General features: G+C 44.9%; 1 protein-coding gene across 3 annotated transcripts in view; it reads left to right on the top strand.

Moving 5' to 3' along the window:
• C4HXorf58 (chromosome 4 CXorf58 homolog) overlaps nucleotides 1–26,770 on the top strand; it is a 92,582-nt gene that overhangs the window by 25,642 nt on the left and 40,170 nt on the right. For all 3 annotated transcript variants that reach the window (XM_030202246.1, XM_030202245.1, XM_030202243.1), the window contains exons 4-6: nucleotides 3,901–3,995; nucleotides 18,835–18,946; nucleotides 23,225–23,356. In XM_030202246.1, the coding sequence (XP_030058106.1) occupies nucleotides 3,901–3,995; nucleotides 18,835–18,946; nucleotides 23,225–23,356 (339 nt within the window). The remainder of the gene's footprint in view (nucleotides 1–3,900; nucleotides 3,996–18,834; nucleotides 18,947–23,224; nucleotides 23,357–26,770) is intronic.

Raw genomic sequence — 26,770 nt, 5'->3', positions numbered from 1 at the left:
CTTTTTTTTCTTTAATATCCTACTATATTATAGAAATATAAGGAATAAAAACATATTAAAAGCCCCATTTCATAGTAATATAGTAGGGCTGTACGTTTAACGCATTAATAACGTGATTAACTCGTTAAATGTTTTAACGAGCATTAAAAATTTGTATGCACGTTAAAGGGCAGCTGTCTTTCACACATCCACAACCATCCAGCCTTGCTCACCTGAGCTACTGGGTCAGCCCTGCTGCTGTGGCAAGAGGCAGTTCTCTACTGTGCGAGGGAAGCAGAGCCTCGCACACCTGCAGACTGGAAGTGACCGTGGAGGTACGAGCCCTGCGACACTTCTGGACTGGGGCAAGGCAGGAGAGGCTCTGGGCAGCAGTGTTGGAACCCAGAAGAGATGGCCTTTTGAAGAAGGCGGCCTGTGCTCTCTCACTAATGCTGATTCTACCTGCCTTCTCCGACCTTACGTTGTAATGCAGAAGGCAGGCTGTGGCTCTGTCACCTGAAGTCTCTCTCTCTCTCTCATCCCACCTGCTCTGACAGAACTTCCTGTTTCCAGGCGGGATGCTACAGAGAGAGAGAGAGGGAGAGACTTCAGGCAACTGAGACACAAAAAAAGTGCGGAGGGGGCAGGTAGAAGCAGCAGGAGAGAGAGAGAATGCGGATTGCGAGAAGAGGAGATGTGAAGTTGCTTCTCTCTATTCCTTCTTCTGACACCTCTGCTTATCTCTTGTGGTTGCTTGAGAGGGACAGATCCTGGATATAGGAAATGGGGAGGGAAAAAAAACAGAGGAGATGGTGCCTATAGAGGGGAGGAGTTGAAGATGGGAGGACGTGGTGACAGGGGAGGAGAGGAGAGGAAGATGGGAGGACATGGTACTTGTGGAGAGAAGGGGAAAGGAGAGACTGGAAGAGATGCTGTCCATGGAGAGTAGGGCAAGGGAAGGGAAGAGAGAAAGGATGAGAGAGTGCCCATGGAGGGGAGGAGTTGAAGATGGGAGGACGTGGTGACTGGGGAGGGGAGGAGAGGAGAGGAAGATGGGAGGACATGGTACTTGTGGAGAGAAGGGGAAAGGAGAGACTGGAAGAGATGCTGTCCATGGAGAGTAGGGCAAGGGAAGGGAAGAGAGAAAGGATGAGAGAGTGCCCATGGAGGGGAGGAGTTGAAGATGGGAGGACGTGGTGACTGGGGAGGGGAGGAGAGGAGAGGAAGATGGGAGGACATGGTACTTGTGGAGAGAAGGGGAAAGGAGAGACTGGAAGAGATGCTGTCCATGGAGAGTAGGGCAAGGGAAGGGAAGAGAGAAAGGATGAGAGAGTGCCCATGGAGGGGAGGAGTTGAAGATGGGAGGACGTGGTGACTGGGGAGGGGAGGAGAGGAGAGGAAGATGGGAGGACATGGTACTTGTGGAGAGAAGGGGAAAGGAGAGACTGGAAGAGATGCTGTCCATGGAGAGTAGGGCAAGGGAAGGGAAGAGAGAAAGGATGAGAGAGTGTCCATGGAGGGGAGGAGTTGAAGATGGGAGGACGTGGTGACTGGGGAGGGGAGGAGAGGAGAGGAAGATGGGAGGACATGGTACTTGTGGAGAGAAGGGGAAAGGAGAGACTGGAAGAGATGCTGTCCATGGAGAGTAGGGCAAGGGAAGGGAAGAGAGAAAGGATGAGAGAGTGCCCATGGAGGGGAGGAGTTGAAGATGGGAGGACGTGGTGCCTGGGGAGGGGAGGAATTCAAAAATGTGTGGGATAAACGCAAAGGAATCCTGTTCAAAAGGAAATGATCCACAGAAGCTTAGCAGAAATTGTGTGGCAACACCGGTAATTGGGAAGCAAAGCTAGTGCTTCTACGGTCTGTTCATGATGGCTACCTCCCTAAAATGGCTGCCACGACCTCTAGTACTACAGGTCACGACAACCATTTTAGGGAGTTAACCATCATGGGCAGGAGTGAATGGGCTTTGCTTCTGCACTTAGGACCTTAGAGGAACACCAGAACTCTCCAAGGCAGGCCCAAGGTAGGAGGGATGGAGGGTGGGCTCCGAGCCTTTCATGCCCTCAAGATGGTGGGAGGGAGATTGGATGGGGAAGCTTATGTGATTCTGTGGGAGGATTGGAAGGGGGTGGATTTATGTGCTACTGGGGGTAGATTAGAAGGGGGAGTGGGCTTGTGTGCGACTGGAGGGGGGAAGGGAAGGGAAAGGGGTGGTCAGCATCACAGGGGAGAGAAGGGGAATCAGGGAAGTAGAGGGCACCTGCATTCCTTATGCAGGTCCCAGCTAATATTTAGTCAAGGCCCAAACAACTGTTGGTGGATATTTATTGCTGGTGACTGCTGCAGGTTGAATATCGACTGGTTTATTCCTACACATTCAACCACACTAATTTAGCAACCGCACTAATTCTTTCAGGATTGTAACTGCTGCTCTTGCATGCAGACTGTCTTCCCATCCCTTTGTATAACAGGAAGGGGAAAAGGAAATGGAACTTGATATACCGCCTTTCTGTGGTATTTTGCAAAATTCAAAGCAGTTTACAGGTGCTTATTTTGTACCTGGGGCAATGGAGGGTTAAGTGACTTGCCCACAGTCACAAGGAACTGCAGTATGAATCGAACCCAGTTCCCCAGGATCAAAGTCCACTGCACTAACCACTAGGCTACTCCTCCACTCCGTGCAACTTGCCATGTTGTCTTTAAAGTGCAAAAATGTCATATCATTGTTTTTCTGAGATGAGATGTACAATGACTGATTTTCATCATCTTGCCATTAACAGAACCTCTGTTTATCACACGTTCATTTGAATCACTTCCTCTGAAAGAGCATTCCATGCATCTGCTACCTTTTCTATGAAGAAATATTTCCCAATATTGCTCCTGAGTCTACCTCCTTGCAGCTTCAAATCATGTTCCCTGGTTCTACAGCTTTTTTTTTTCCTTTGGAAAGGGTTTGTTTCTTGTGTATTAATACCTCTCAAGTACTTTAATGTTTTTTTAAATCAAATTTACAGTACCTATCCTCTCTTCTAGGGTATATATATTTAGGTTCTCAGATCTCTTATGGTTGGTGGTGTAGACCCCATACCATTTTGGTTGCTTTTTTTCTGGAATTATTGAGATACGGCCTTCGAGCCAAATAGAGTATTCCAAGCGAAGCCTCACCAGTGACCTGTACATGGCATTATCACCTTTGTGTTGTTTATACCTCTCTCTATGCAGTCCAGCATCCTTAGTACTTTAGCTGCCAACTTATCACACAGTTTTGTTACCTTGAGATTATCAGGCACTATCACCACAAGGTCTCTTTTCTGGTCCATATCCATCAGTCTCCTCCTCCATCCTCCATCCCATTTCCCCACCTCATAGAACTTTGGATTTCTGCACCCCAAATATATTACTGTACATCTGTTCACATTAAAGCTTACCTATGAAGCATTTGACCAGTCTAAGTTTTTTCATTCTTTTTCATTCCTCTTTTTTGCTTAAGAAAACAAGAACTGATGCAGTGTGACCATACTTCAGCATATATTATTGGTCTTGGTGATGTCTGACTGTACAACTGTAGCAAAGGGGCCTGATCAGGTGCTTCCTGCAGTTAATCTGGATTACCCACTGTAGGCTAGGGATAAAGACCCAGAGCTTCACCAACCATAAAGATGCAGGGACTTAAGGTTGCTCCCAGAGTGAACCTCGTGCATTATACTAAGTTGTGCGGCTGCCAAATCTTTAGTGTGGACCCTGTTTTGCTGATACTGAAGCACAGTATAACTCCAAAAGCATTAAAATGGTTATTATTGTTCTGCATATTAGAAGAATTGGTTCTTTGTACCAAAACTGTTAAATAAAAATTATTAGTAACATAAGTGACAGTTGGAAAGTGTAAGGTGTTCTGCATTTCTCTTTTGTCTCTTCCAGGAGCACTGTGTCACCTATCAAATTCTAAGGCTAGTGAGTCCCTTAGAAGCAGAACTCATCAGGGATCCTAGTATGCAGTGTAAAATCAGATTCAGGTAAAACCTGCACATTTATTTATAAGCTTGAGTTTATAACAGGATGGCTATGTGAGAAATTCAAAAAAGCACCTATTTTGGAGGGTGCTAGCAAGCCATGTGCAAGATGGCAGCCTAAGGGAATTGCTCCCAGGAGGATTCATAACAATATTATCCCCTGTGCTGTATTTTTATTTATTTATTTTTGTTACATTTGTACCCCGCACTTTCCCACTCATTCCTTTCTCAAGTATGATTGTGGGCTCAGCAGTCAACAGCTGATAGTGTCTACATCCAGTCTAAAAATGAAACGAGTCCGAGCCCAGTTTACATAAGAACATAAGAATAGCCATACTGGGCCACACCAATGGTCCATCTAGTCCAGTATCCTGCTTTCAACAGTGGCCAAACCAGGTCACCAGTACCTGACAGAAATCCAGTTAGTAGCAACATTCCATGCTACTACATTGCTTTTGACTCGTAACCACTTGTAACCACTCGCCTCCACCTACCCTCCTCTCTTCCTTCCCGTTCACATTAATTGATTTGATTACTTTATTTATTTTTTGTCTATTAGATTGTAAGCTCTTTGAGCAGGGACTGTCTTTCTTCTATGTTTGTGCAGCGCTGCGTATGCCTTGTAGCGCTATAGAAATGCTAAATAGTAGTAGTAGTAGTAGTAGTAGTAGTACTAATCCCGGGGCAAACAGTGGTTTTCCCCCATGCCTATCTCAATAACAGATTATGGACTTTTCCAAACCTTTTTTAAACCCAGATACATTAACTGCTATTATCACATCTTCCAGCAACGAGTTCCAGAGCTTAACTATTCTTTGAGTGAAAAACTATTTCCTCCTATTTGTTTTAAAGTATTTTCATGTAGTTTCATCGAGTGTCCCCTGGTCTTTCTACTTTTTGAAAGCGTTGGTAGGCAAAAATCTGAACCGCTGTGTCCGATCAAAAAGACAATCACTACTTGCTGTTATCATGCAGGAGCTCAAAAAGGTAACAGATATGCTTCACAAGAATAAAATCTGTAAAGCACTGGCTGAATTGCACCAGCGACTAAGTGAGTTCAGTTAGTGTATCACTGGACTAGATGAGGAAGTTGCCCTCACACAATGCAAATTTAAGAACTTCTTTGGCCAGCCCTGGAGGATTTAAGTGATCACTGCAAACATAACAGCATTCTTAGCCTGGCCTTCTGGAAGTATTAGAGGGGAAGGATGCAATTTCCTTTTTAAAGGAACTTTTGTCTTGTGTATTGGACCTCACATTTACACAAGACTTTGACAGAGAGAGAAGGGTCATCGGGTGCCAGCACACGTCTTAAAGGAGCTAAGCTCCCCAGGCCATTTGTAGTCAAGATCCAACGTTATCCTTATGTCATTGCTGTGCTCCTCTGGGTCCCTATCCAGTATCAGGGGAAGAAGATATTAATTTTTCCAGATTTCAGTAATGCAATTGTGCAGGAAATACTTTTTGGCATCATCACAGAATCAGCTGAAGAAGCTCAGTGCCCCATTCATGCTTTACTACCCTGCCCAAATGAGGGTAACACTTCATAACAAGATAAGGACATTTGTTAACTTTCCTCCAAGAAGAATCTGGCACTAAAATGGAGACCCAGTAAGATTATGGGACAGTGCTGTTATGGACATTCTCCCTGGGCTTTTCACTGATGGACAATCCTGTGTAAGCTCCTATCCTGAGAGGTTTACCACCTTAACTTCATAGATTGTGATGATTTCCCTACAGAGATTGTGTGGCTGATTTTCTTGGTCGTGGGATGTGGCTTGTTGCACTGACTTTTTTGGGGTTTTTTTTTTTTTTTACCTTTGGGAATGTTAGTTACTATGTGCACTACCTGTGTGTGTATTAGCTTTGTTTTTTTTTTTTTTGTAGGCAGTACACTCTGAGTGTTGGTTTGGTGAGAAAATGAATCCAGGGTGGAGAAGAGGGAGTGATTAGGGTGTAGTGTCATAGAGGGAAGTGATATATGGTGAGGCTGGTGTCTGAGCTTGGTAGTGCTGGAGATGACGTGTGGAAGGAAGGTTAATATTTTATTTAATTTATTAGGATTTATGTACTGCCTTTTTGAAGGAATTCACTCAAGGCGGTGTACAGTAAGGATAGATCAAACATGAGCAGTAAAAATATTCGAACAATACAAAGTATGGCATGGTATACTACTTGCAATGACAACACAATATGTACTAAAACATTATAATTGGTAGTGAGGAGTAAGGCAAAGTTGTAACATATAGATGAGTAAGAAAGTAGGAAGAATTAGAAAGTAAGGTGATTGATGTGAAGAAAGTTGCACGTGAGGTCAGAGAGATGGTTAAATATTATCTCAGCTAGGGTAGGAGTGAATAAACATGTCCCGCTGCCGTATGTGCAGCCCGAGTCAATCCTTGTGTGTGTGAGTGAAACTAACAAGTTAGTTACTTCTTCCATTAAAGGCCTGGTTGAAGAGCCAAGCTTTCACTTGCTTCCTGAAGTAGAGGTAGTCTTGTGTTAAGCAGAGCCTTTCAGGCAATGCATTCCAGAGTGTGGGGGCTACTCCAGAAAAGGCTCGCTTGCAGGTATCACATCGTGTAATGTCTTTTGGAGAGGGTGTAGTTAATGAAAAGTCCTTGGGAGGACCTTAGTGTCCTTGGCGGTATGTGGAGGATCATCCTATTCTTCAGATACTCGGGGCCATTTCCTTTCAGGGCCTTGAAGATCAGACATAGAGTTTTAAATTTAGCCCTGTATTGTACTGGTAGCCAATGGAGTTTTTGCAAAAATGGTGTGATGTGGTCACGTCGCTTGCAACCTTCTATGAGTCTTGCTGCTGCAAAATATGATGGGAATGCTGTGAGGATGGTGGGGTGAATGTTTACATGTGCTTTATTTGTTGAGTAGCCTTTTCTTTTTTTTTCAGTATAGACAGCAGGGTATGCGTTCATGTAAGTGTAGTGAATCCTTTCCCTGGGTGCTGCTCTGCAATTCCTTCAAGCTATGTTTTTATTTTTCCTCCTGTTTAGGATCTTCAGTTTTGGTATGAGTGCAGGGACTGGCTTTCCATATAGGGAAAGGGAAATGGGACTTGATATACCGCCTTTCTGAGGTTTTTTAACTAAATTCAAAGCGGTTTACATATATTCAGGTACTTATTTTGTACTAGGGGCAATGGAGAGTTAAGTGACTTGCCCAGAGTCACCAGGAGCTGCAGTGGGAATCGAACTCAGTTCCCCAGGATCAAAGACAAAACTTCAGAGGACAGCTGGGCCGTTGAGCATACGAGCTTCAGGTCACCATCTTTCCACTCTCCCTAGTTTGGGACACTCTTTGTCTGGTTTCTCCTCAGAGGCCTGTCTGATATGGGTAACCCTTCAGCATAGCCCTCTGAGTCATTGAAACACAGAAGCCCCTCCACCACTACAAGGTGGTGTCCCTTTGGAGGGGGGGATAGCTTCCTAAAAGAAAAGTCCATAAGCCATTATTAAAATGGACTTGGGGAAAATCCACTGCTTATTTGTAGGATAAGCAGCATAAAATATATTGTACTGTTTTGGGATCTTGCCAGGTACTTGTAACCTGGATTGACCACTGTTGGAAACAGGATGCTGGGCTTGATAGACCTTCAGTCTGTCCCAGTATGGCAATACTTATGTACTAATGGTTGAATGCAATATGGCTTTGGTCTTAGATATGCTGAGTCACTTGCTCATTTCTTGGTCTTCCCTTCATTTATCTTGGTGGAGCCGACTGGAAACAATTAAAATGCATGGTATAAACATAAAGGAATTCTGTTCAGAAGGAATGGATCCTCAGAAGCTTAGCGGAGATTGGGTGGCAGCACCGGTGGTGGGAGGCGGGGCTAGTGCTGGGCAGACTTCTACGGTCTGTGCCCTGAAAATGGCAGATACAAATCAAGGTCAGGTATACACATAAAGTAGCACATGTGAGTTTATTTTGTTGGTCAGACTGGATGGACCTTACAGGTCTTTCTCTGCCGTCATCTACTATGTTACCATGTATCCCCCAAAATAAATTACTTAGCATGATACCACAGATACTTTTTATAAGAAAATTGATAAACTTCCCTTGCGATTTTTGTAGAATGGGAAGCCCCACTTATAGCTCTGGGGAAATTGTGGATGCGTAGAACAGAAGGTTGGATGAACTTTCCAAGCTTCAAGGAGTATCATCTTGCTGTCTTGTTATGCCATGGATTCTACTGGTTCATAAAAGAGAACCTCTCACTTAACTGGTTTAAGAAAAAGTACAGTGTCTTCCCTTCCTCTTATATTATGTATTGAATACACAGCTACCAAAATGAATAAAAGAACAGCCAATGTTGAATTCTACAGTGGTGACATCTAGAGCACTTGAAACATTTATGGATACCTTATGGCCAGACTCTGAAAGTTTTCCCCTTTGGTATAATCCTAAATTCCAGATCCAAAAATGAGTAGTAAATTGGAAGTCAGTGCAAGAGTAGGAGTGGAGTGGTTTGGACGGCTTCCTAAAGGAAAAGTCCATAGACCATTATTAAAATGAACTTGGGGAAAATCTACTGCTTATTTCTGGGATACATTAGAGCACGACCTAAGTCTATTCGCTGATGGATAAACAACTAAACAATAAAGAATAGACTATTCCCCTGTAAAGCGGAAAACTGTCTCCTACACTTTAAACCGGCAACAATGGCAGTGGAGCACCATAGACTGGCAATTCAATACTTGATTGCGGCGAAAATAGCAATAACAAGAACTTGGAAACAGCACAAACCACCAGGGATGCAGATGATACTTCAAAAAGTTGACTTTCTTTATCCAATGTTGAAATTGACTGCAATGAGGAAAAGTCGTTTGGGACCCTTTAACAAAATTTGGCAGCCATATGAACAGTTACAAACTTATAAACCAGCACCACCATGATACGGGTTCGGGAGGGGGGGGGGAATAAGCTTAGCAGTGGAATGTATTAGATTAGGGTTTGAATTTGTAATTTCTCAAGAAAAATCTTCTAAAAATAAAAAAAAAGAATAGACTAAAAAGTCCACACATGTTACGCACTCAATTTGATAAGAGAGGGAGAAAAAAGCCTCAGAATTTCTCAAGTAAGGCTCGTAGTGATCGCAATCAGTACTTAATAGTTAACTGGCTGTCTTCTTGTGGTATATGTACATATGTATATGATTACATATACCACAAGAAGACAGCCAGTTAACTATTAAGTACTGACTGCGATCACTACGAGCCTTTCTTGAGAAATTCTGAGGCTTTTTTCTCCCCCTCTTATCAAATTGAGTGCATAACACATATGGACTTTTTAGTCTATTCTTTATTGTTCAGTTATTTCTGGGATAAGCAGCATAAAATGTTTTGTACATTTTGGGGATCTTGCCAGGTATTTGTGACCTGGATTGGCCACTGTTGGAAACAGGATGCTGGGTTTAATGGACCTTTGGTCTGTCCCATTATGGCAATACTTACTACTACTACTACTATTTAGCATTTCTATGGCGCTACAAGGCGTACGCAGCGCTGCACAAACATAGAAGAAAGACAGTCCCTGCTCAAAGAGCTTACAATATAATAGACAAAAAATAAAGTAAGCAAATTAAATCAATTAATGTGTACAGGAAGGAGGAGAGGAGGGTAGGTGGAGGCGAGTGGTTACGAGTCAAAAGCAATGTTAAAGAGGTGGGCTTTCAGTCTAGATTTAAAGGTGGCCAAGGGTGGGGCAAGACGTAGGGGCTCAGGAAGTTTATTCCAGGCGTAGGGTGCAGCGAGACAGAAGGCGCAAAGTCTGGAGTTGGCAGTAGTGGAGAAGGGAACTTATGTACTTATGTAGCCTAATGGTTAGTGCAGTGGGCTGAGAACCCAAGAAACTGGATTGATTCTCACTGCAGCTCCTTGTGACTCTGGGCAGGTCACTTAACCCTCCATTGCTCCAGGTACAAAATTGTTACAATTGATTATTACCACCGAAAGGCAGTATTCCATATCATCAAGCTGATCAATCCATAGACTGGTGGGTTGTGTCCATCTACCAGCAGGTGGAGATAGAGAGCAAACTTTTGCCTCCCTATATGTGGTCATGTGCTGCCGGAAACTCCCCAGTATGTTCTCTATCTCAGCAGGTGGTGGTCACACACAGCAGCAGCTCTGGCTAGGCCTCCAAGCCTAATTTTTAGGTTTTGTTGAGTGCCTGGGGTTGAGGGCTCTTTTGAGCAAGTGCAAACCTGGTGGTGCCAGGTCCCTCCTTTTCTCCCCCCTCCCGCTGGCTCCGTTAAAAAAAAAAAAAAAAAAAAAAAAAAATTTTAAACGTCCTTAAAGGCGTTTATTTCGACGTTTATTTAAACGTTCATTGCAGCTACTCACTGGGACACCAGTTCGTTACAGCTCGGAGCGGACAGCAGGTAATTTTTACCTTTTTATAGCGGGCAGGGGGTTCCCCGATTCTTCTCCTCGTGGCATATGGCGTCGGAGGGCGAGGGCGCAAAGGGTCGCTCCCCGGATCGCTTGAGCGCTTCTAGAGGGGATGCGGGGGTCTTACAGCCTGATTCGCCCTTGTTGGGTGACAGTTTCGTGACCGATGAATGTCCCGGTCCTTCCTCCGGCGTGGCGGTTTTTCCCGCCATAAACGCCCATCCCCCGCTCCTCGCCTCCGCCATCTTGGCCGGCCACGCGGCTCAGACGGCTTCTTCGTGGGCCGCCCTTGAGGTTGGAGACATTAATGCCATGAACGCCCTTAATTTGGGCGACGGCACAAAAGCGGCTAAAGTTAAGCGCCGTTCTTCCCGCGCGGCTCCTTCGCGGAGTGTCGCGCCGGACGCCATTTTGGATGCGCAGCATGTCTCTCCCCCGCTCTTGCGAGCGCCGGTTGAGGGTGCGTCTAGGGCTGTTGCCCAGGCTGCGGAAGTGCACAGTCTGGGGGGTTTCTCCCCTGAGTTTGTTTTGCTGCTCCATCAGGCTTTCCTCATGCAAAACGCTGCCCCTGCTCCCTCGTCTGGTAAAGAGGTTGAGGTTCCCAGAGGTAAACGCCCTCGGGTTGATTCCCAGGCCTTGGAGGACTTTGTCTCCTCCGATGTAGATGAGGGCAGCGTGTCTGAGGTCTCCCAACGGTCCTTTGCGGATTCCTTGGAGGAGACGGATCCCCGCTCGGATGGAGCGGATGACCCCTCTGCAGCGCGGCTTTTTAGCCCAGAGGATTTGCCCAACCTGTTGTTACAGGCCATGGACACTTTGAAGATTTCCTCTCCGGAGGACGTCTCTCCCTCAGCCCCTGTTGGCTCTGCCATTATGCTGGGGACGAAGCGCCCGCCTAGAACCTTCCACGTGCATGATGCCATGCACACCTTAATTTCGGCTCAATGGGATGTCCCGGAAGCGAGCCTTAAAGTGGCTAGGGCTATGTCCCGCCTCTATCCTTTGGCTGTGAGTGAACGTGAGGCCTATCTGTGGCCTACCGTGGATTCTTTAATCACTGCGGTGACTAAGAAAACGGCGTTGCCGGTGGAAGGTGGCATGGCCCTAAAGGACGCCCAAGACAGAAGATTGGAGGCGGCCTTAAGGTCGTCCTTTGAGGCGGCTGCTTTAAGTTTGCAGGCCTCAGTTTGCGGCTCCTATGTGGCCAGGGCGTGCCTGACTATGGTGCAGCGGGCTTCCCCCTCGGATCATTCCTTGAGGGCTGATTGGCCGGCCCTGGAATCGGGCTTAGCCTATTTGGCAGACTTGCTGTATGATGTCTTGAGGGCCTCAGCTAAAGGCATGGCTCAGACAATCTCTGCGCGGCGGTGGCTTTGGCTGAAACATTGGTCTGCTGACCACGCCTCTAAATCCCGCCTGGCTAGATTGCCTTTTAAAGGCAAGCTGCTCTTTGGGGTCGAGCTGGACAAAATCGTGACCGATCTCGGCACGTCTAAGGGCAAGAAATTACCAGAGGTCAGGGCTCGGGCTAGTACTCGTCCTGGTACCTCCAGAGGACGGTTGCAGGAAGCCCGTCGGTATCGCCCGGGCAAGTCGGGTTCCTCTGCCCCCTCTTCCTTCAAGAGGAATTTCTCCCCCAAGCAGCATTCCTTTCGCAGAGACCGCCGTCCCGGAGGTGCTCCCTCCGGTCCTCCCCCAGGGTCTCGTACCCAATGACGGGGTCTTGGTCCACGCCCCAGTGCAGATTGGAGGACGGCTGTCCTCGTTTCTGGGCGAGTGGACCACAATAACTTCAGACGCGTGGGTGCTGGAAGTCATCAGAGACGGCTACAAACTAGAGTTCTGCCGACCCTTAAAAGACGGGTTTGTACTCTCTCCCTGCAAGTCTCCGGTCAAAGCTGTGGCAGTGCAGCAGACTTTGGACAATCTGATCCGCCTGGGCGCAGTCGTTCCGGTGCCAGAAAGTCAGCTTGGCAAGGGACGTTACTCCATTTACTTTGTGGTACCAAAGAAAGGAGGTTCTGTCCGGCCTATCCTCGACCTCAAAGGGGTCAATCGGGCCTTGAAAGTGCGGCACTTTCGCATGGAGACTCTCCGCTCTGTTATAGCGGCAGTGAAGGCAGGAGAGTTCCTGGCATCCTTGGACATCAAGGAAGCGTACCTGCATATTCCCATCTGGCCTCCTCATCAACGCTTTCTGCGTTTTGCAGTCCTGGGACGACACTTCCAGTTCAGAGCCCTCCCTTTCGGGTTGGCTACTGCTCCGCGGACCTTTTCCAAAGTAATGGTGGTCATCGCGGCCTTCCTACGAAAGGAAGGGGTACAAGTCCATCCTTATCTGGACGACTGGTTGATCCGAGCCCCCTCTTATGCAGAGTGCGGCAAAGCTGTGGACCGGGTAGTTGCTCTTTTGAGCTCCCTGGGATGGATCATCAACTGGGAGAAGAGCCAGCTGCGCCCGACTCAGTCCCTGGAGTACCTGGGAGTTCGATTCGACACCCAAGTGGGCAGAGTGTTCCTGCCAGACAATCGGATTGTCAAACTTCAGGCTCAGGTGGACCAGTTCCTAGTAGCCTCTCCCCTTCGGGCTTGGGACTATGTGCAGCTGTTGGGCTCTATGACGGCCACGATGGAAGTTGTGCCCTGGGCCAGGGCTCATATGAGACCACTTCAACACTCTTTGCTGCAGCGCTGGACTCCGATGTCGGAGGATTATGCTGTGCGCCTTCCCTTGGACCCAGCAGTGCGCAAGGCGCTGAGCTGGTGGATGCAGACAGACAAGTTGTCTGCGGGAATGCCTCTGGTGACCCCAGAGTGGATTGTCGTCACGACGGACGCCTCGTTGTCGGGCTGGGGAGCCCACTGCTTGGGAAGGACAGCGCAGGGGCTCTGGTCTCCTGCAGAGGCAAAGTGGTCTATCAACCTCCTGGAACTCAGGGCCATTCGGTTGGCGCTTTTGGAGTTCATCCCGGTACTGGTGTTGAAGCCTGTACGGGTCCTGTCGGACAATGCCACGGCTGTGGCCTATGTCAACCGCCAGGGAGGTACCAAGAGCGCCCCTCTAGCCAAGGAGGCTATGAATCTTTGCCAGTGGGCGGAAGTGAACCTGGAGCAGCTTTCAGCGGCCCACATTGCCGGAGTCATGAATGTCAAGGCGGACTTTCTCAGTCGCCATACCTTGGAGCCCGGAGAGTGGCAGCTATCTGCTCAGGCATTCTTGGACATCACGAAGCGCTGGGGCCAGCCGAGCCTAGATCTGATGGCGTCATCGGCCAATTGCCAAGTGCCGCGCTTTTTCAGCAGAGGACGGGACCCTCGATCCCTGGGAGTAGATGCTCTTCTCCAACAGTGGCCGACACAAGAGCTTCTCTATGTGTTCCCGCCCTGGCCCATGTTGGGCAGGGTGCTAGACCGGGTGGCAAAGCATCCTGGCAGGGTAATCCTGGTGGGTCCGGATTGGCCCAGGCGTCCCTGGTATGCGGACTTGATCAGGCTCTCAGTCGACGATCCTCTGCGGCTGTCAGTGGAGCAGGGCCTGTTACATCAGGGTCCCGTGGTGATGGAGGATCCCTCCCCCTTTGGTCTTACGGCCTGGCTATTGAGCGGCAGCGTCTGAGGAAGAAGGGCTTCTCAGACAAGGTCATCGCCACTATGCTGAGAGCGAGGAAGCGCTCTACTTCTACTGCTTACGCCAGAGTTTGGCGTATCTTTGCAGCGTGGTGTGAAGCAGGCTCACTTTCTCCCTTCACTGCTCCAATTTCTTCAGTGTTGGCGTTCCTGCAAGAAGGTCTGGAGAAAGGCCTGTCGCTCAGTTCCCTTAAAGTCCAGGTAGCGGCTCTGGCTTGCTTCAGGGGCTGCCTGAAGGGTGCTTCCCTGGCTTCACAGCCAGATGTGGTGCGCTTTCTCAAGGGAGTTAATCACCTGCGCCCTCCTCTGCACTCAGTGGTGCCTGCGTGGAATCTCAACCTGGTGCTAAGAGCATTGCAGAAGCCGCCTTTTGAACCCTTGTCGAGGGCATCTCTGAAAGACCTGACGTTGAAAGCAGTCTTTTTGGTGGCTATCACTTCAGCCAGAAGAGTTTCCGAGCTCCAGGCGCTCTCCTGTCGAGAGCCTTTTCTGCAGTTCACTGAGGCAGGAGTGACTATTCGCACAGTGCCTTCCTTCCTGCCCAAGATTGTTTCTCGCTTCCATGTGAATCAGCAGCTCTGTCTCCCTTCCTTTCGTAGGGAGGACTACCCAGAGGAGTACTCTGCTCTTAAATATCTGGATGTGAGACGAGTCATCATCAGATACTTGGAAGTGACCAATGATTTCCGGAAATCGGATCATCTGTTTGTCCTGTTTGCAGGTCCTCGTAAGGGTCTGCAGGCTGCTAAGCCTACAGTGGCAAGATGGGTCAAGGAAGCCATTGCAGCGGCTTATGTGGCCGCGGGGAAGGTGCCGCCTATCCAGCTGAAGGCTCACTCCACGAGAGCTCAGGCGGCCTCGATGGCAGAGGCCGGATCCGTCTCCTTGGAAGAGATATGCAAGGCGGCAACTTGGGCTTCGGCTCATACATTCTCCAAGCATTACCGTTTGACTGTGGCTGCACGGGCGGAGGCCCGGTTTGGAGCTTCAGTGTTGAGGTCAGGGATTTCAATGTCCCGCCCTGGGTGAGTACTGCTTCGGTACATCCCACCAGTCTATGGATTGATCAGCTTGATGATATGGAAGGTAAAATTATGTATAATCATACCTGATAATTTTCTTTCCATTAATCATAGCTGATCAATCCATAGCCCCTCCCAGATATCTGTACTGTTTTTATTCTGGTTGCATTTCAGGTTCAAGTTTAGTCTTCAGTTACTTCAGAAAGACTTCGTGTTCAAGTTTTTTTTTCACTTGGATTCTTCAAGAGTTAAGACGAGTTTGTGTTACAGTGAGCTGCTGCATTCCTCTCCCCTCCGTTTTACGGGGCTGGATTGAGACTTAAAATTCTGCCGGCACTCCCTCCCGCTTCGTGCGGCTGTAGGGCAGCTTTGTACCCCTCCCGCTTCGGCGGTGTTAGGGTCAGTCAGCTCCTCCCGCGGTTGCGGTTGCAGGATAAGCCAGATCCCCCCGCATCGGCGGGTGTGGTGTCCCTCCCCCGCTCCGCGGGGATGAGCTGGACGGATTCCCCTCCCCCACTTGTGTGGGGATGAGCTGGGTTATTTCCCCTCCCCCGTTTCGGCGGTGGTGAGCTGGGCAGAGTGTCCCTTCGTGGGTGTAATTCTCTAAGTGCTGAGTCCTGCGGATGGAGCTTTGATATCGACATACTGAGGAGTTTCCGGCAGCATATGACCACATATAGGGAGGCAAAAGTTTGCTCTCTATCTCCACCTGCTGGTAGATGGACACAACCCACCAGTCTATGGATTGATCAGCTTTGATTAATGGAAAGAAAATTATCAGGTATGATTATACATAATTTTACCTTTCAAATCCCATCACCTTTCCCTTGGGTAAAGTTTTTGGTTAATGGCCAGCTTTCTTCTTTCCAGCAGCCGCAAGCAATCAATATTTCTATTGGTTACAATTGTGCCATTGCATCTGTGCTGCTAAAGTAGATTGCTTTGGCTCCTGAGCCAGATGACGTACTGGTAGTTCAGAAATTGTGTGGTGCCCCAAAGGTAACAGTGTATTTATACTATATAACAATCTGGCACTACAGAAAAGGAATCTAAGGTAGGAATGGAAAAGATTGGGTGTGATTTGGGGATAAATCATCTGGCTCATAAAATGGCTAAAATTACCCACCTAGGTGGTATGCTAGTCATATAACCAGCATATTGTGATGCTGATGAACATGTTGTGTTCCTGTCCCAATACCCATTCTTTTGGGGGAACTGTTTGTGAATAAATTACAACCATTTTACATTTACAGGAACCCCTTCAATGTAAGCGTGCTATAGGAAAATCAAGAGCACTGGAGCATGGGTTGTCTAATCCAGCCAGATTACTTAATATTTTGATTTCAGTTGCTATTAAGTTAATTCTTACACACTGGAAAGATAATTTGCAACTTGCTGTGCTATTGTTGTGGAACTCAATCTGTGCTATGTGTCTGTGTATGAGAAAGCTGCGATAGAGCATGAACATGGACAGATGAGATTTTTGGAAGTATGGAAAATATTGGAATCATATGCTGTAGTATAATGTTGCCACTGTACTCTAGGGATTATGTCCTTGCGCCAGACCATTGTAAAACAGTTTTTTTTGTTCTCTTGCTTGCAGTGTTTGTTATATTCTGTGTGCAATACAATAATCATAAAACACAAAACAAAATGTAACCGAAAACATTTTAAGATTTGAGGGATCCAGGACAGTATTTGCGCACTAACAAGAATAACACCACTTTCCACTACATCCCAAGGATCAGTCCAGAAGTGGGTTGTGACCTTCCACCAGCAGGTGGAGATAGAGAACCCTGTTGTGCCTCTTAAGCTCCTGCGCTTAGCAACCAAGCCAGTATTCTCTATCTCCAACAGGCGGGATAGCAGCTCCTGTGCGCGGTCCTGTTGGGGTTGAGAATATCCTGTGCCTCAGGTGTAAACCTAGTGTCTAGGTCCCTCCCTGATTCCCCCGTTGCTACTTGCTACCTCTTAATCGCAGTCTTCCCTTGTCTTTTTCTCCTGCCTCTATCCTTAAAAAAAAAAAAAAAGCAGCCACTGCGGTTCTTTTTGAGAGCGCTTGTGCTGTAGGAAGAACATCCCTTGAAAAAGTTATATGAAGCGAAACAGGCACCTGTTGGGGTACAAGTAGCACCTGGACGAATTAAGTAAAGGGCAGCATTAGCACCTGCACATATAGATAAGTGCCGACGGCGATTGTTTGAGCGCTAAAAGTATAGCCGCTAAAGCCGTAATGGTTATCTAACACCGTCTGATATCTTGATCTATACGGGAGTAGACATAAGCTTTACAGAGAAGAACATAAGTCTTGGTGATGTTATAAGACATTTAAACAACATAAATACTGAAAAACATTGAAAAATCATAAAAATTGAAAATAGTGGTAGGAGGGGGTCAGTCGATGATTAAATCTGTCACAGAATAGGGGTCCACCTATATAGGTGATATAAATTACCCTGGTGACTGTATGAGACTTTCCCTTTATATTTGAACAGCATATAGTCATAGACTAAGAAAACAGTAAATACTCCTAAGATCACCTCTACTGGTTTGTGTATTGTATTTCTCGGATAAGCAGCATAAAATGTATTGAACTGTATTGGGGATCTTGCCGGGTATCTGTGACCTGGATTGGCCACTGTTGGAAACAGGATGCTGGGCTTGATGGACCTTTGGTCTTTCCCAGTATGGCAACACTTATGTACTTAGGATTCTGAATGGAATCTTGCTACTCTTTAGGGTTCTAAATGGAATGTTGCTATACACTTTGAAATTCTGCATGGACCGCACCTGGAGTATTGTGTTCAGTACTGGTCTCCGTATCTCAAAAAAGATATAGTAGAATTGGAAAAGGTACAGCGAAGGGCGACGATAATGATAGTGGGGATGGGACGACTTTCCTATGAAGAGAGGCTGAGAAGGCTAGGGCTTTTCAGCTTGGAGAAGAGACGGCTGAGGGGAGATATGATAGAAGTGTATAAAATAATGAGTGGAATGGATCGGGTGGATGTGAAGCGACTGTTCACGCTATCCAAAAATACTAGGACTAGAGGGCATGAGTTGAAGCTACAGTGTGGTAAATTTAAAACAAATCGGAGAAAATTTTTCTTCACCCAACGTGTAATTAGACTCTGGAATTCGTTGCCGGAGAACGTGGTACGGGCGGTTAGCTTGACGGAGTTTAAAAAGGGGTTAGATAGATTCCTAAAGGACAAGTCCATAGACCGCTATTAAATGGACTTGGAAAAATTCCGCATTTTTAGGTATAACTTGTCTGGAATGTTTTTACGTTTGGGGAGCGTGCCAGGTGCCCTTGACCTGGATTGGCCATTGTCGGTGACAGGATGCTGGGCTAGATGGACCTTTGGTCTTTCCCAGTATGGCACTACTTATGTACTTATGTAATTCTAGAATCTTGCTACTCTTTGGGGTTCTACATGGAATGTTACTATTGTTTGGGTTTCTGCCAGGTACTTGTGACCTGGATTGGCCACTGTTGGAAACAGGATGCTGGGCTTGATGGACCTTTGGTCTGTCCCAGTGTGGCAATATTTATGTACTTATTTTAACTTTCCCTGCAATCAATAATCTCCAGTGTGTGCTAAAATTGAAGAAAACTAAAAATGTCCCCTTGCGTTTGTTTACATTTTTGTTTGAAATGATATCAATATTTTGCTGGAAATACATTGGGTGAGCCATACCACAGTATATGAGAAACACTCCCACATCTCTGCTTTGTTCTGACATTAGAAACTTAACTATCCTCTCCTTTTACTTCTTCAGGTTTGCTGGTACAGAATTTCCACCATTTATCGTGTTTAAGATTTTTCACCGCACAGGAGGTTATGGGAACAAGTACATTAGTGGAAAAAGAGCTCTAAACCCATCAAGTGAGGTGATTTATGATCTTAGATTTTAACAAATATACATCCGTCATGTAAGAACTGGTAGGGATCACAGGCTTAAGTACCCCTAGATCAAGTTACAAATTTATAAGCAGTTAGTTATATTCAAATCATTTTACAATATGGTATATTGTAAACATCTTTGTCTCTAGTTCTTAAAAACTAATCACTGCTGCACTGCAGCTTTTCTGTGCTCAGGCAGACTGCTTATGACATGGCACATCCATACTATAGTAGTTTAAATGTTATCAGTATTGTCAGACATCTGTAACTAGTATACATACACTAGAGCCTCCATTTACTAACCAAGATTATTTAGTAGCTGGCTGCAGGACCTCACAAAATGCGGTACACACAGGTTGCAGGTAGAAGTCAAATTACTTTATATATGTGCCACTGAATATTGGTGGTTGGGTAGCTCACCGCAATTTAAGTGGGCCAGCCTACTTAAATTGCTCTAAATATTGGGCCTTATATGTTTTCAGTGGAAGCTGAAAATTTGTGCTTTGTCCAGTTTGTCTCCCTCCTAACAGGATTTTCCCCTACTCCTGGACCCCCCCCCCCCCCCCCCGACAAATGCCTCCCCTCACCCATAGACCTCCTGGGTCTGGCTTACAATCCCTGGTGGTCTAGGGGTGTAGTTGGGGCAGGAACGATCCCCAGTTATTCTTGCCCCTTCCAGCTCTGCTCTCAAAATGGCTGCTGTGACTGGTGCATTGCTCTTGCCCAGACTACACCATTAGCCCACCAGGGAATGTAAAATGTATTCTCTTTTTGTATTGCAATTGCAAGTAATGCAGTTATGATTTTGCACATTAGCTTATATGGTAAATAGCGTGTTTGAAATAAATAAATAAATGTTTTTGATGCAAAATTTTAGCAGGAATTTGTCTGTTAATTAGGGATGATATGCTCCTTAAGAATTAGCCTCTCTGTGGAGTTATGAGGTCAGTCTGCATCCCTCTGCTAAACCCACAGTATCCAAGCCAGAATATAATAATGTAATTTATCTCCAAGCAAAATAGCCTCCACAGACATGGGATGCACCTAATGAAAACTGAAACTAAAAGCCACAGTGCTTTTACAGTGGCTGACTTTGCGCTATACTCAGAGTGACTAGCGCAAAGTCAGCCACTGTAAAAGCACTGTGGCTTTTAGTTTCAGTTTTCATTAGGTGCATCCCATGTCTGTGGAGGCTATTTTGCTTGGAGATAAATTACATTATTATATTCTGGCTTGGATACTGTGGGTTTAGCAGAGGGATGCAGACTGCAAGCTCTGAAAATCTCCAGCAGCCCTCACTGGTTCACATTCACACAACCAAACTGGAGTTTTTGGTTTCGGCCACAACCAGGTGCTGAGTTTTGTCTGAAGTTTCTGTTTTGGATGAAAGTTATCAAACAGTTTCAGTTTCGACAAACTGAAAAAAAAAAAAAAAACAGTTTTGGTTGGCCTCTACCTGTTACCTTCTTATCCTTGAAGTGCAGCTCTTCTTAGAGTTGGTACAAGGGTATTGGGTGCCCTAGGCAAACCTTTCAGCCTTATGCCTTCCCCCAGTCTGTACTCCTTTTTTCCCCACACACGCTTTTAAATATAAAACTTTGCTGTATGTGTGTGTATGTAGATATAAATAATGAGGACAATTTGTAAGAATCATTTACATAGATTGATTTTTTGAAAATTGTAATAATCAAGAACACTATATTGCTTCTTTCAATCTATTTTATTTTTTTATGCCACTTAAGGTACTGCACATTAGCCTCAGCATAGGCAACATGGTGGCTTACAATAAAAAGGAGAACATGGAAAAGAAAATAAGATGATACCTTTTTTATTGGACATAATTTAATATATTTCTTGATTAGCTTTCATTAAGTTATGTCCAATAAAAAAGGTATCAACTTATTTTCTTTTCCATGTTTTATTTTGTTTGATTTCTATTGATAACCTTAAGAGTGGACTAACATGGCTACCACACTCCTCTACTTAATAAAAAGGAGATAAGAGAAAAGGGAGGTACTAGACAGAATATAGCCGAGCAAAGACCTAGGTAGTGGAGGAAGGGAAAGAATCTAGGAAAAGGTAAGTCTTAAGTAGTTTCTTAAAAGAGGTGAGGGTTTGTTGGTTTCTGACAGAGAGGGGCAAGTCGTTCCAAAGTTTGGATCCAATTTATATAAAGGCGGAGTTCCTTGAGACTTTGAGATAAAGTACCAAGGGGGTCAATAGGTTCTGATCCACAGAGCGGAGATAGTGGAGAGGAGTATAGGGAATGATGAGAGAAGCAAAATAGGAGGGGGCAAGTGGATAATGGGATTTATAGACAAGGAGGATGATTTTATATTTGATGCAAGCCATGATGGGGAGCCAATGTTTATAATGGAGGCGGGGGGGGGGGGGGGGGTCGTATGATCAAAGTGTTGTAACATTGTGAAGGAATTTGACAGCAGTTGACTGAATGAGTTGAAGTCATTCAAGGGATTGAAGAGGAAGACCACAGTAAAGGGAATTACAGTAGTATAGATAGGATATAGCAAGCGAAAGAATGAGGGGGTCATAAGTGTGAGGATGAAATAAGAGAATGGAGGCGGTGAAGAGCAAAGAAGAAGGTGTGAATAGCCGAGCTTATTTGTGATTTAAAAGTGAATCGAGAGTGACTCCAAGAACCTTGATAGTCTTTATACTGAAGGGTATGTCTATCGATGGACTGTGGGGGAAGAAAGCTGTTGGTTGAAGGGGCAAAAAGGATAGATTCGCATTTAGCAGAGTTAAGGAAAAGGAGATTGCTCTTAAGCCAGCGAGAAACATGAGACAGGCAATTATTATGAATAATTAATGCTTGAGGAGTGGAACAGTGGAGGAGCAGTCTAATGGTTAGTGCAATGGCCTGAGAACCAGGGGAACTGGGGCTTGATTCCCGCTGCAGCTCCTTGTGACTCTGGTCAAGTCACTTAACCCTCTCTTGCCCCAGGTACAAAGAAGTACCTGTATATAATATGTACACGACTTTGATTGTAACCACAGAAAAGCAGTACAGTGCACTCCATTTAAGTGCATGTCGGATAAGCGCATGCTCTGTTTTACTGCATGCCGTACTTCGGTTCCGTTTTTGGTGCCATCAATTTCTATGGGGACAAACTTCGGTTTAGCGCACCACTGAAGTGCAAGATTCGCTTACATGCATGGTTTAAGACCACTCCTCTGCAGGGAAGACTCCGCATAAGCACACGCACGGAATATGGAAGCCGATTGGCGCGTGACAACCAACGAGATTTCTAATTTACCGCCCCTTTAGCTGCCACAGGCAGAATAAGTGAAGGAATGTTGTTAGAGTGTACACTGGGGTCGTCGTCGTCGCAGCAGAACTATAAGACTTTAACACTGGCTGAACGAATAGAAGTTCTTAAAAAATTAGAAAACAAACAAAGTCAAGCATCTATTGCTAAAGAATATGGTGTCAATCCCAGTCAAATTTCACGTGGAAGACTGGCAAAACAATACATATCCACACCATGGTTATTGAGATTCTGTTTTTCTATTTTTGTAGAAGGGCAGTATATACAAATATGAATAAATATATAAAGAGCAGCAGTTACAGATGAGTATTTATTATGGGGTCCTTTTACTTTGTGGCGGTAAGCACTACCATGCGGGAAAATGCACTACCGAGGGGCACGCTCAGGCGACCCACAGTAGTGTTGGCATCCGTGCACTCTTCCAATACGCTACAAAATACTTTTGATTTTTTAGTGCTGGGGGTGTGTTTGGGGTGCAAAGAGTAGGCGTGTCCAGTGCTAATCAATTAGCGCATCTACATTGCCGCTTGCCTACGGATTAGTGCATGGTTAGTGCGTGAGACCTTTCCGCGTACTAAATACATGTCATAGGGCTCATGCACTAATGGCCACATGCTAACTGGGAAATTAGCATATGGCCATTAATTGAGGAAAAAATGGCCATTTTACAACTGCTCTAAAAGTGGCCTTGGTGCGTGGAGAAACCCTCACGCTAGTCATAGCGCAGCTTAGTAAAAGGGCCCCTATATTTGGTTACATAGATTAACAATGTGACTGAATTCTTAAAAGGATTCTCCTGAGATTTTTGTTCAATTTCTGTAAGAAAGAGAAATAATCAATTTGATTCTGACATTTTCACAGTTTTATGCACAAAGCAGAGGCATGCATTATTATTTTAAAATATGATTTTGCTTCCATTTTTGTAGACATACAAAGTAGGTACAGAATTATAGCCACATTTTCATGTTATTGCAGGCAGCAGCTGATGCTTGCAGACTGATGGGATACAGGGTTTATTATGATCAAATGATACGTGATGAAGTTCAGCACCTGAAGCACAAAATAACAGACATAATAGATGTTGCAACTATGAAAGATTATATGCAAGTAAGAAACATATAATTGTTTTCAGATATTCTTTCAGGTTGTTAGATGTGAAGCGATGCTCCATGCCTTTCCACTCAAGAACTAATGACATTCATTTTAGGGTATGGAGAACATGTAACAACATTGCTGACGGGATGCTATAACTGAAAGCAGAAGAAAGCACACAGTGTATTATACAAATTGTGTTCTAATTGAAGATGTCTTAACCTACATTTGCTGTTAAGAAACTTCTATCATATTTTTCACTGATGACTGATAACGTCATGACCTAAGAATATAAGAATAGCCATACTGGGTGAGCCCAATGGTCCACCTAGTTCAGTATCCTGCATCCAACAGTGGCCAATCCAGGACATGAGGATCTGGCAGAAACCCAAATAGTAGCAACATTCCATGCTACCAGTCCCAGGGTAAGCAGTAGCGTCCTCATGTCTATCTCAATAGCAGACTATTGACTTTTCCTCCAGGAACTTGTCCAAACCTTTTTTAAACCCAGATACACTAACCTGTATTCTCTTTATTCATATCTTATTGTAAGCCACACTGAGCCCGCAAAGAGGTGGGAAAATGTGGGATACAAATGCAAACAATAAATAAATAAATAACCTCTGTTAACCACATCCTCCAGCAACAAGTTCTTAACTATTCGCTGAGAGAAAAAATATTTCCTTGGAGAAAAGACAGCTGAGGGGAGATATGATAGAGATCTATAAAATAATGAGTGGAATGGAACGGGTAGACATGATCCACTTGTTTACTCTTTCCAAAAATACTAGGATAAGGGGGCACACAATGAAGCTACAAAGTAGTAAATTTAAAACGAATCTGAGAAAATATTTCTTCACTCAACATGTAATTAAACTCTGGAATTCGTTGCCAGAGAATGTAGTAAAAGCAGTTAGCAGGGTTTTAAAAAGGGTTGAATGGCTTCCTAAAGGAAAAGTACATAGACCATTATTAAAATTTGTGCTGGTCATGTCAGTCTGCTGTGGGATCCCTTGATCATATGCTTTTTCACTGTCATAATTTGCAACAGTATTGGAAACTGATTTGGGACATCTTTCAGAAGGTATTTGGCATTCCAGATGCTTTGTCTTTTAAAGTGCTAATCCTTAAAGCATCCACCCCTGGTTTGTCAGTTCCACTAAAACATGTAAAATTGTTTAATGATTTCGCTTGCTCTTCACTTGATTGTTTTACATTGGAAAAATAATCTGCACGTCTCATTTCATGAATGGTGGAATTTGCTCTGTTCACATAGGTGTTATGAGGAAATAGCTGCCATAAAATGTGGTAATATTTTGGCCTTCCGTAAAACATGGTCATTCCTAGACAACTATGTTAAGTGATATTTGCAAGTAACTTTATAAGGTAAAATCAACACCTTTTAAACATATGCACATACTGTTTTGCTTTATTCTCTGTTAACCTACTGCTACTTTTTTGTTTTTGTTTTTGGTTTGTTGATTTTATTTTAGTCTTTGAAAATGTTTGATGATTAATTAGATACACCATATGGAGCTTGTTCATTTCTTACACATATGTGTATTACTATTATTGTATTATTCTAAAAACTTATAAAGATTTTTAAAAAATTGACTTGGGGAAAATCCACTGCTTATTTCTAGGATACTGCAAAACTACTAAATGACACTCTACGTATGTAAACAGCTCAAAAAAACAAAATAGTAGCGAGAAATAAATCGGATCACTCAATGGATGTGTTTAAGGGAAGTCTCATACTGTCGCTTCTAATAACTGGCTAGACTGTCAGTTGCATGCGACTATTTTAATCATAGACAACCCCCTAACATCCGTTTATGATTTTATTCTTTTCTTTTTTTATCCTTAATGTGCTCAAAAATAATCCCAAAATAATCACAAAGAACTCAAACAATTGAGTGACCACCTTAAAATCAGTGGAAGTCTTCTTAAATAAGCGTGTACATATACGTCAAGGAAACTTTCAAACCACTTATCTGTGTATATATGCCTTGAGCAGTTCCAGGAGCAGAGCATATACAAAAACATGGACTGATGAGACAAAGTCAGCACGGATTTAGTGAAGGGAAGTCTTGCCTCACCAATCTAATGCATTTTTTTGAGGGGGTAAGCAAACATGTGGACAATGGGGAGCCGGTTGATATTGTATATCTGGATTTTCAGAAGGCGTTTGACAAAGTGCCGCACGAAAGACTCCTGAAGAAATTGCAGAGTCATGGAATCGGAGGTAGGGTATTATTATGGATTAAGAACTGGTTGAAAGATAGGAAGCAGAGAGTAGGATTGCGTGGCCAGTATTCTCAGTGGAGGAGGGTAGTTAGTGGGGTCCCGCAGGGGTCTGTGCTGGGTCCGTTGCTTTTTAATGTATTTATAAATGACCTAGAGATGGGAATAACTAGTGAGGTAATTAAATTCGCCGATGACACAAAATTATTCAGGGTCGTCAAGTCGCAGGAGGAATGTGAACGATTACAGGAGGACCTTGCGAGACTGGGAGAATGGGCGTGCAAGTGGCAGATGAAGTTCAATGTTGACAAGTGCAAAGTGATGCATGTGGGTAAGAGGAACCCGAATTATAGCTACGTCTTGCAAGGTTCCGCGTTAGGAGTTACGGATCAAGAAAGGGATCTGGGTGTCGTCGTCGATGATACGCTGAAACCTTCTGCTCAGTGTGCTGCTGCGGCTAGGAAAGCGAATAGAATGTTGGGTGTTATTAAGAAGGGTATGGAGTCCAGGTGTGCGGATGTTATAATGCCGTTGTATCGCTCCATGGTGCGACCGCACCTGGAGTATTGTGTTCAGTACTGGTCTCCGTATCTCAAAAAAGATATAGTAGAATTGGAAAAGGTACAGCGAAGGGCGACGAAAATGATAGTGGGGATGGGACGACTTTCCTATGAAGAGAGGCTGAGAAGGCTAGGGCTTTTCAGCTTGGAGAAGAGACGGCTGAGGGGAGATATGATAGAAGTGTATAAAATAATGAGTGGAATGGATCGGGTGGATGTGAAGCGACTGTTCACGCTATCCAAAAATACTAGGACTAGAGGGCATGAGTTGAAGCTACAGTGTGGTAAATTTAAAACGAATCGGAGAAAATTTTTCTTCACCCAACGTGTAATTAGACTCTGGAATTCATTGCCGGAGAACGTGGTACGGGCGGTTAGCTTGACGGAGTTTAAAAAGGGGTTAGATAGATTCCTAAAGGACAAGTCCATAGACCGCTATTAAATGGACTGGAAAAATTCCTCATTTTTAGGTATAACTTGTCTGGAATGTTTTTACGTTTGGGGAGCGTGCCAGGTGCCCTTGACCTGGATTGGCCACTGTCGGTGACAGGATGCTGGGCTAGATGGACCTTTGGTCTTTCCCAGTATGGCACTACTTATGTACTTATGTACTCTAACTATCCCT

This window comes from Microcaecilia unicolor, chromosome 4 (genome assembly GCF_901765095.1).
Source record: "Microcaecilia unicolor chromosome 4, aMicUni1.1, whole genome shotgun sequence".
NCBI classification, from domain to species: domain Eukaryota; kingdom Metazoa; phylum Chordata; class Amphibia; order Gymnophiona; family Siphonopidae; genus Microcaecilia; species Microcaecilia unicolor.
This window is presented reverse-complemented; position numbering and strand designations above follow the sequence as displayed.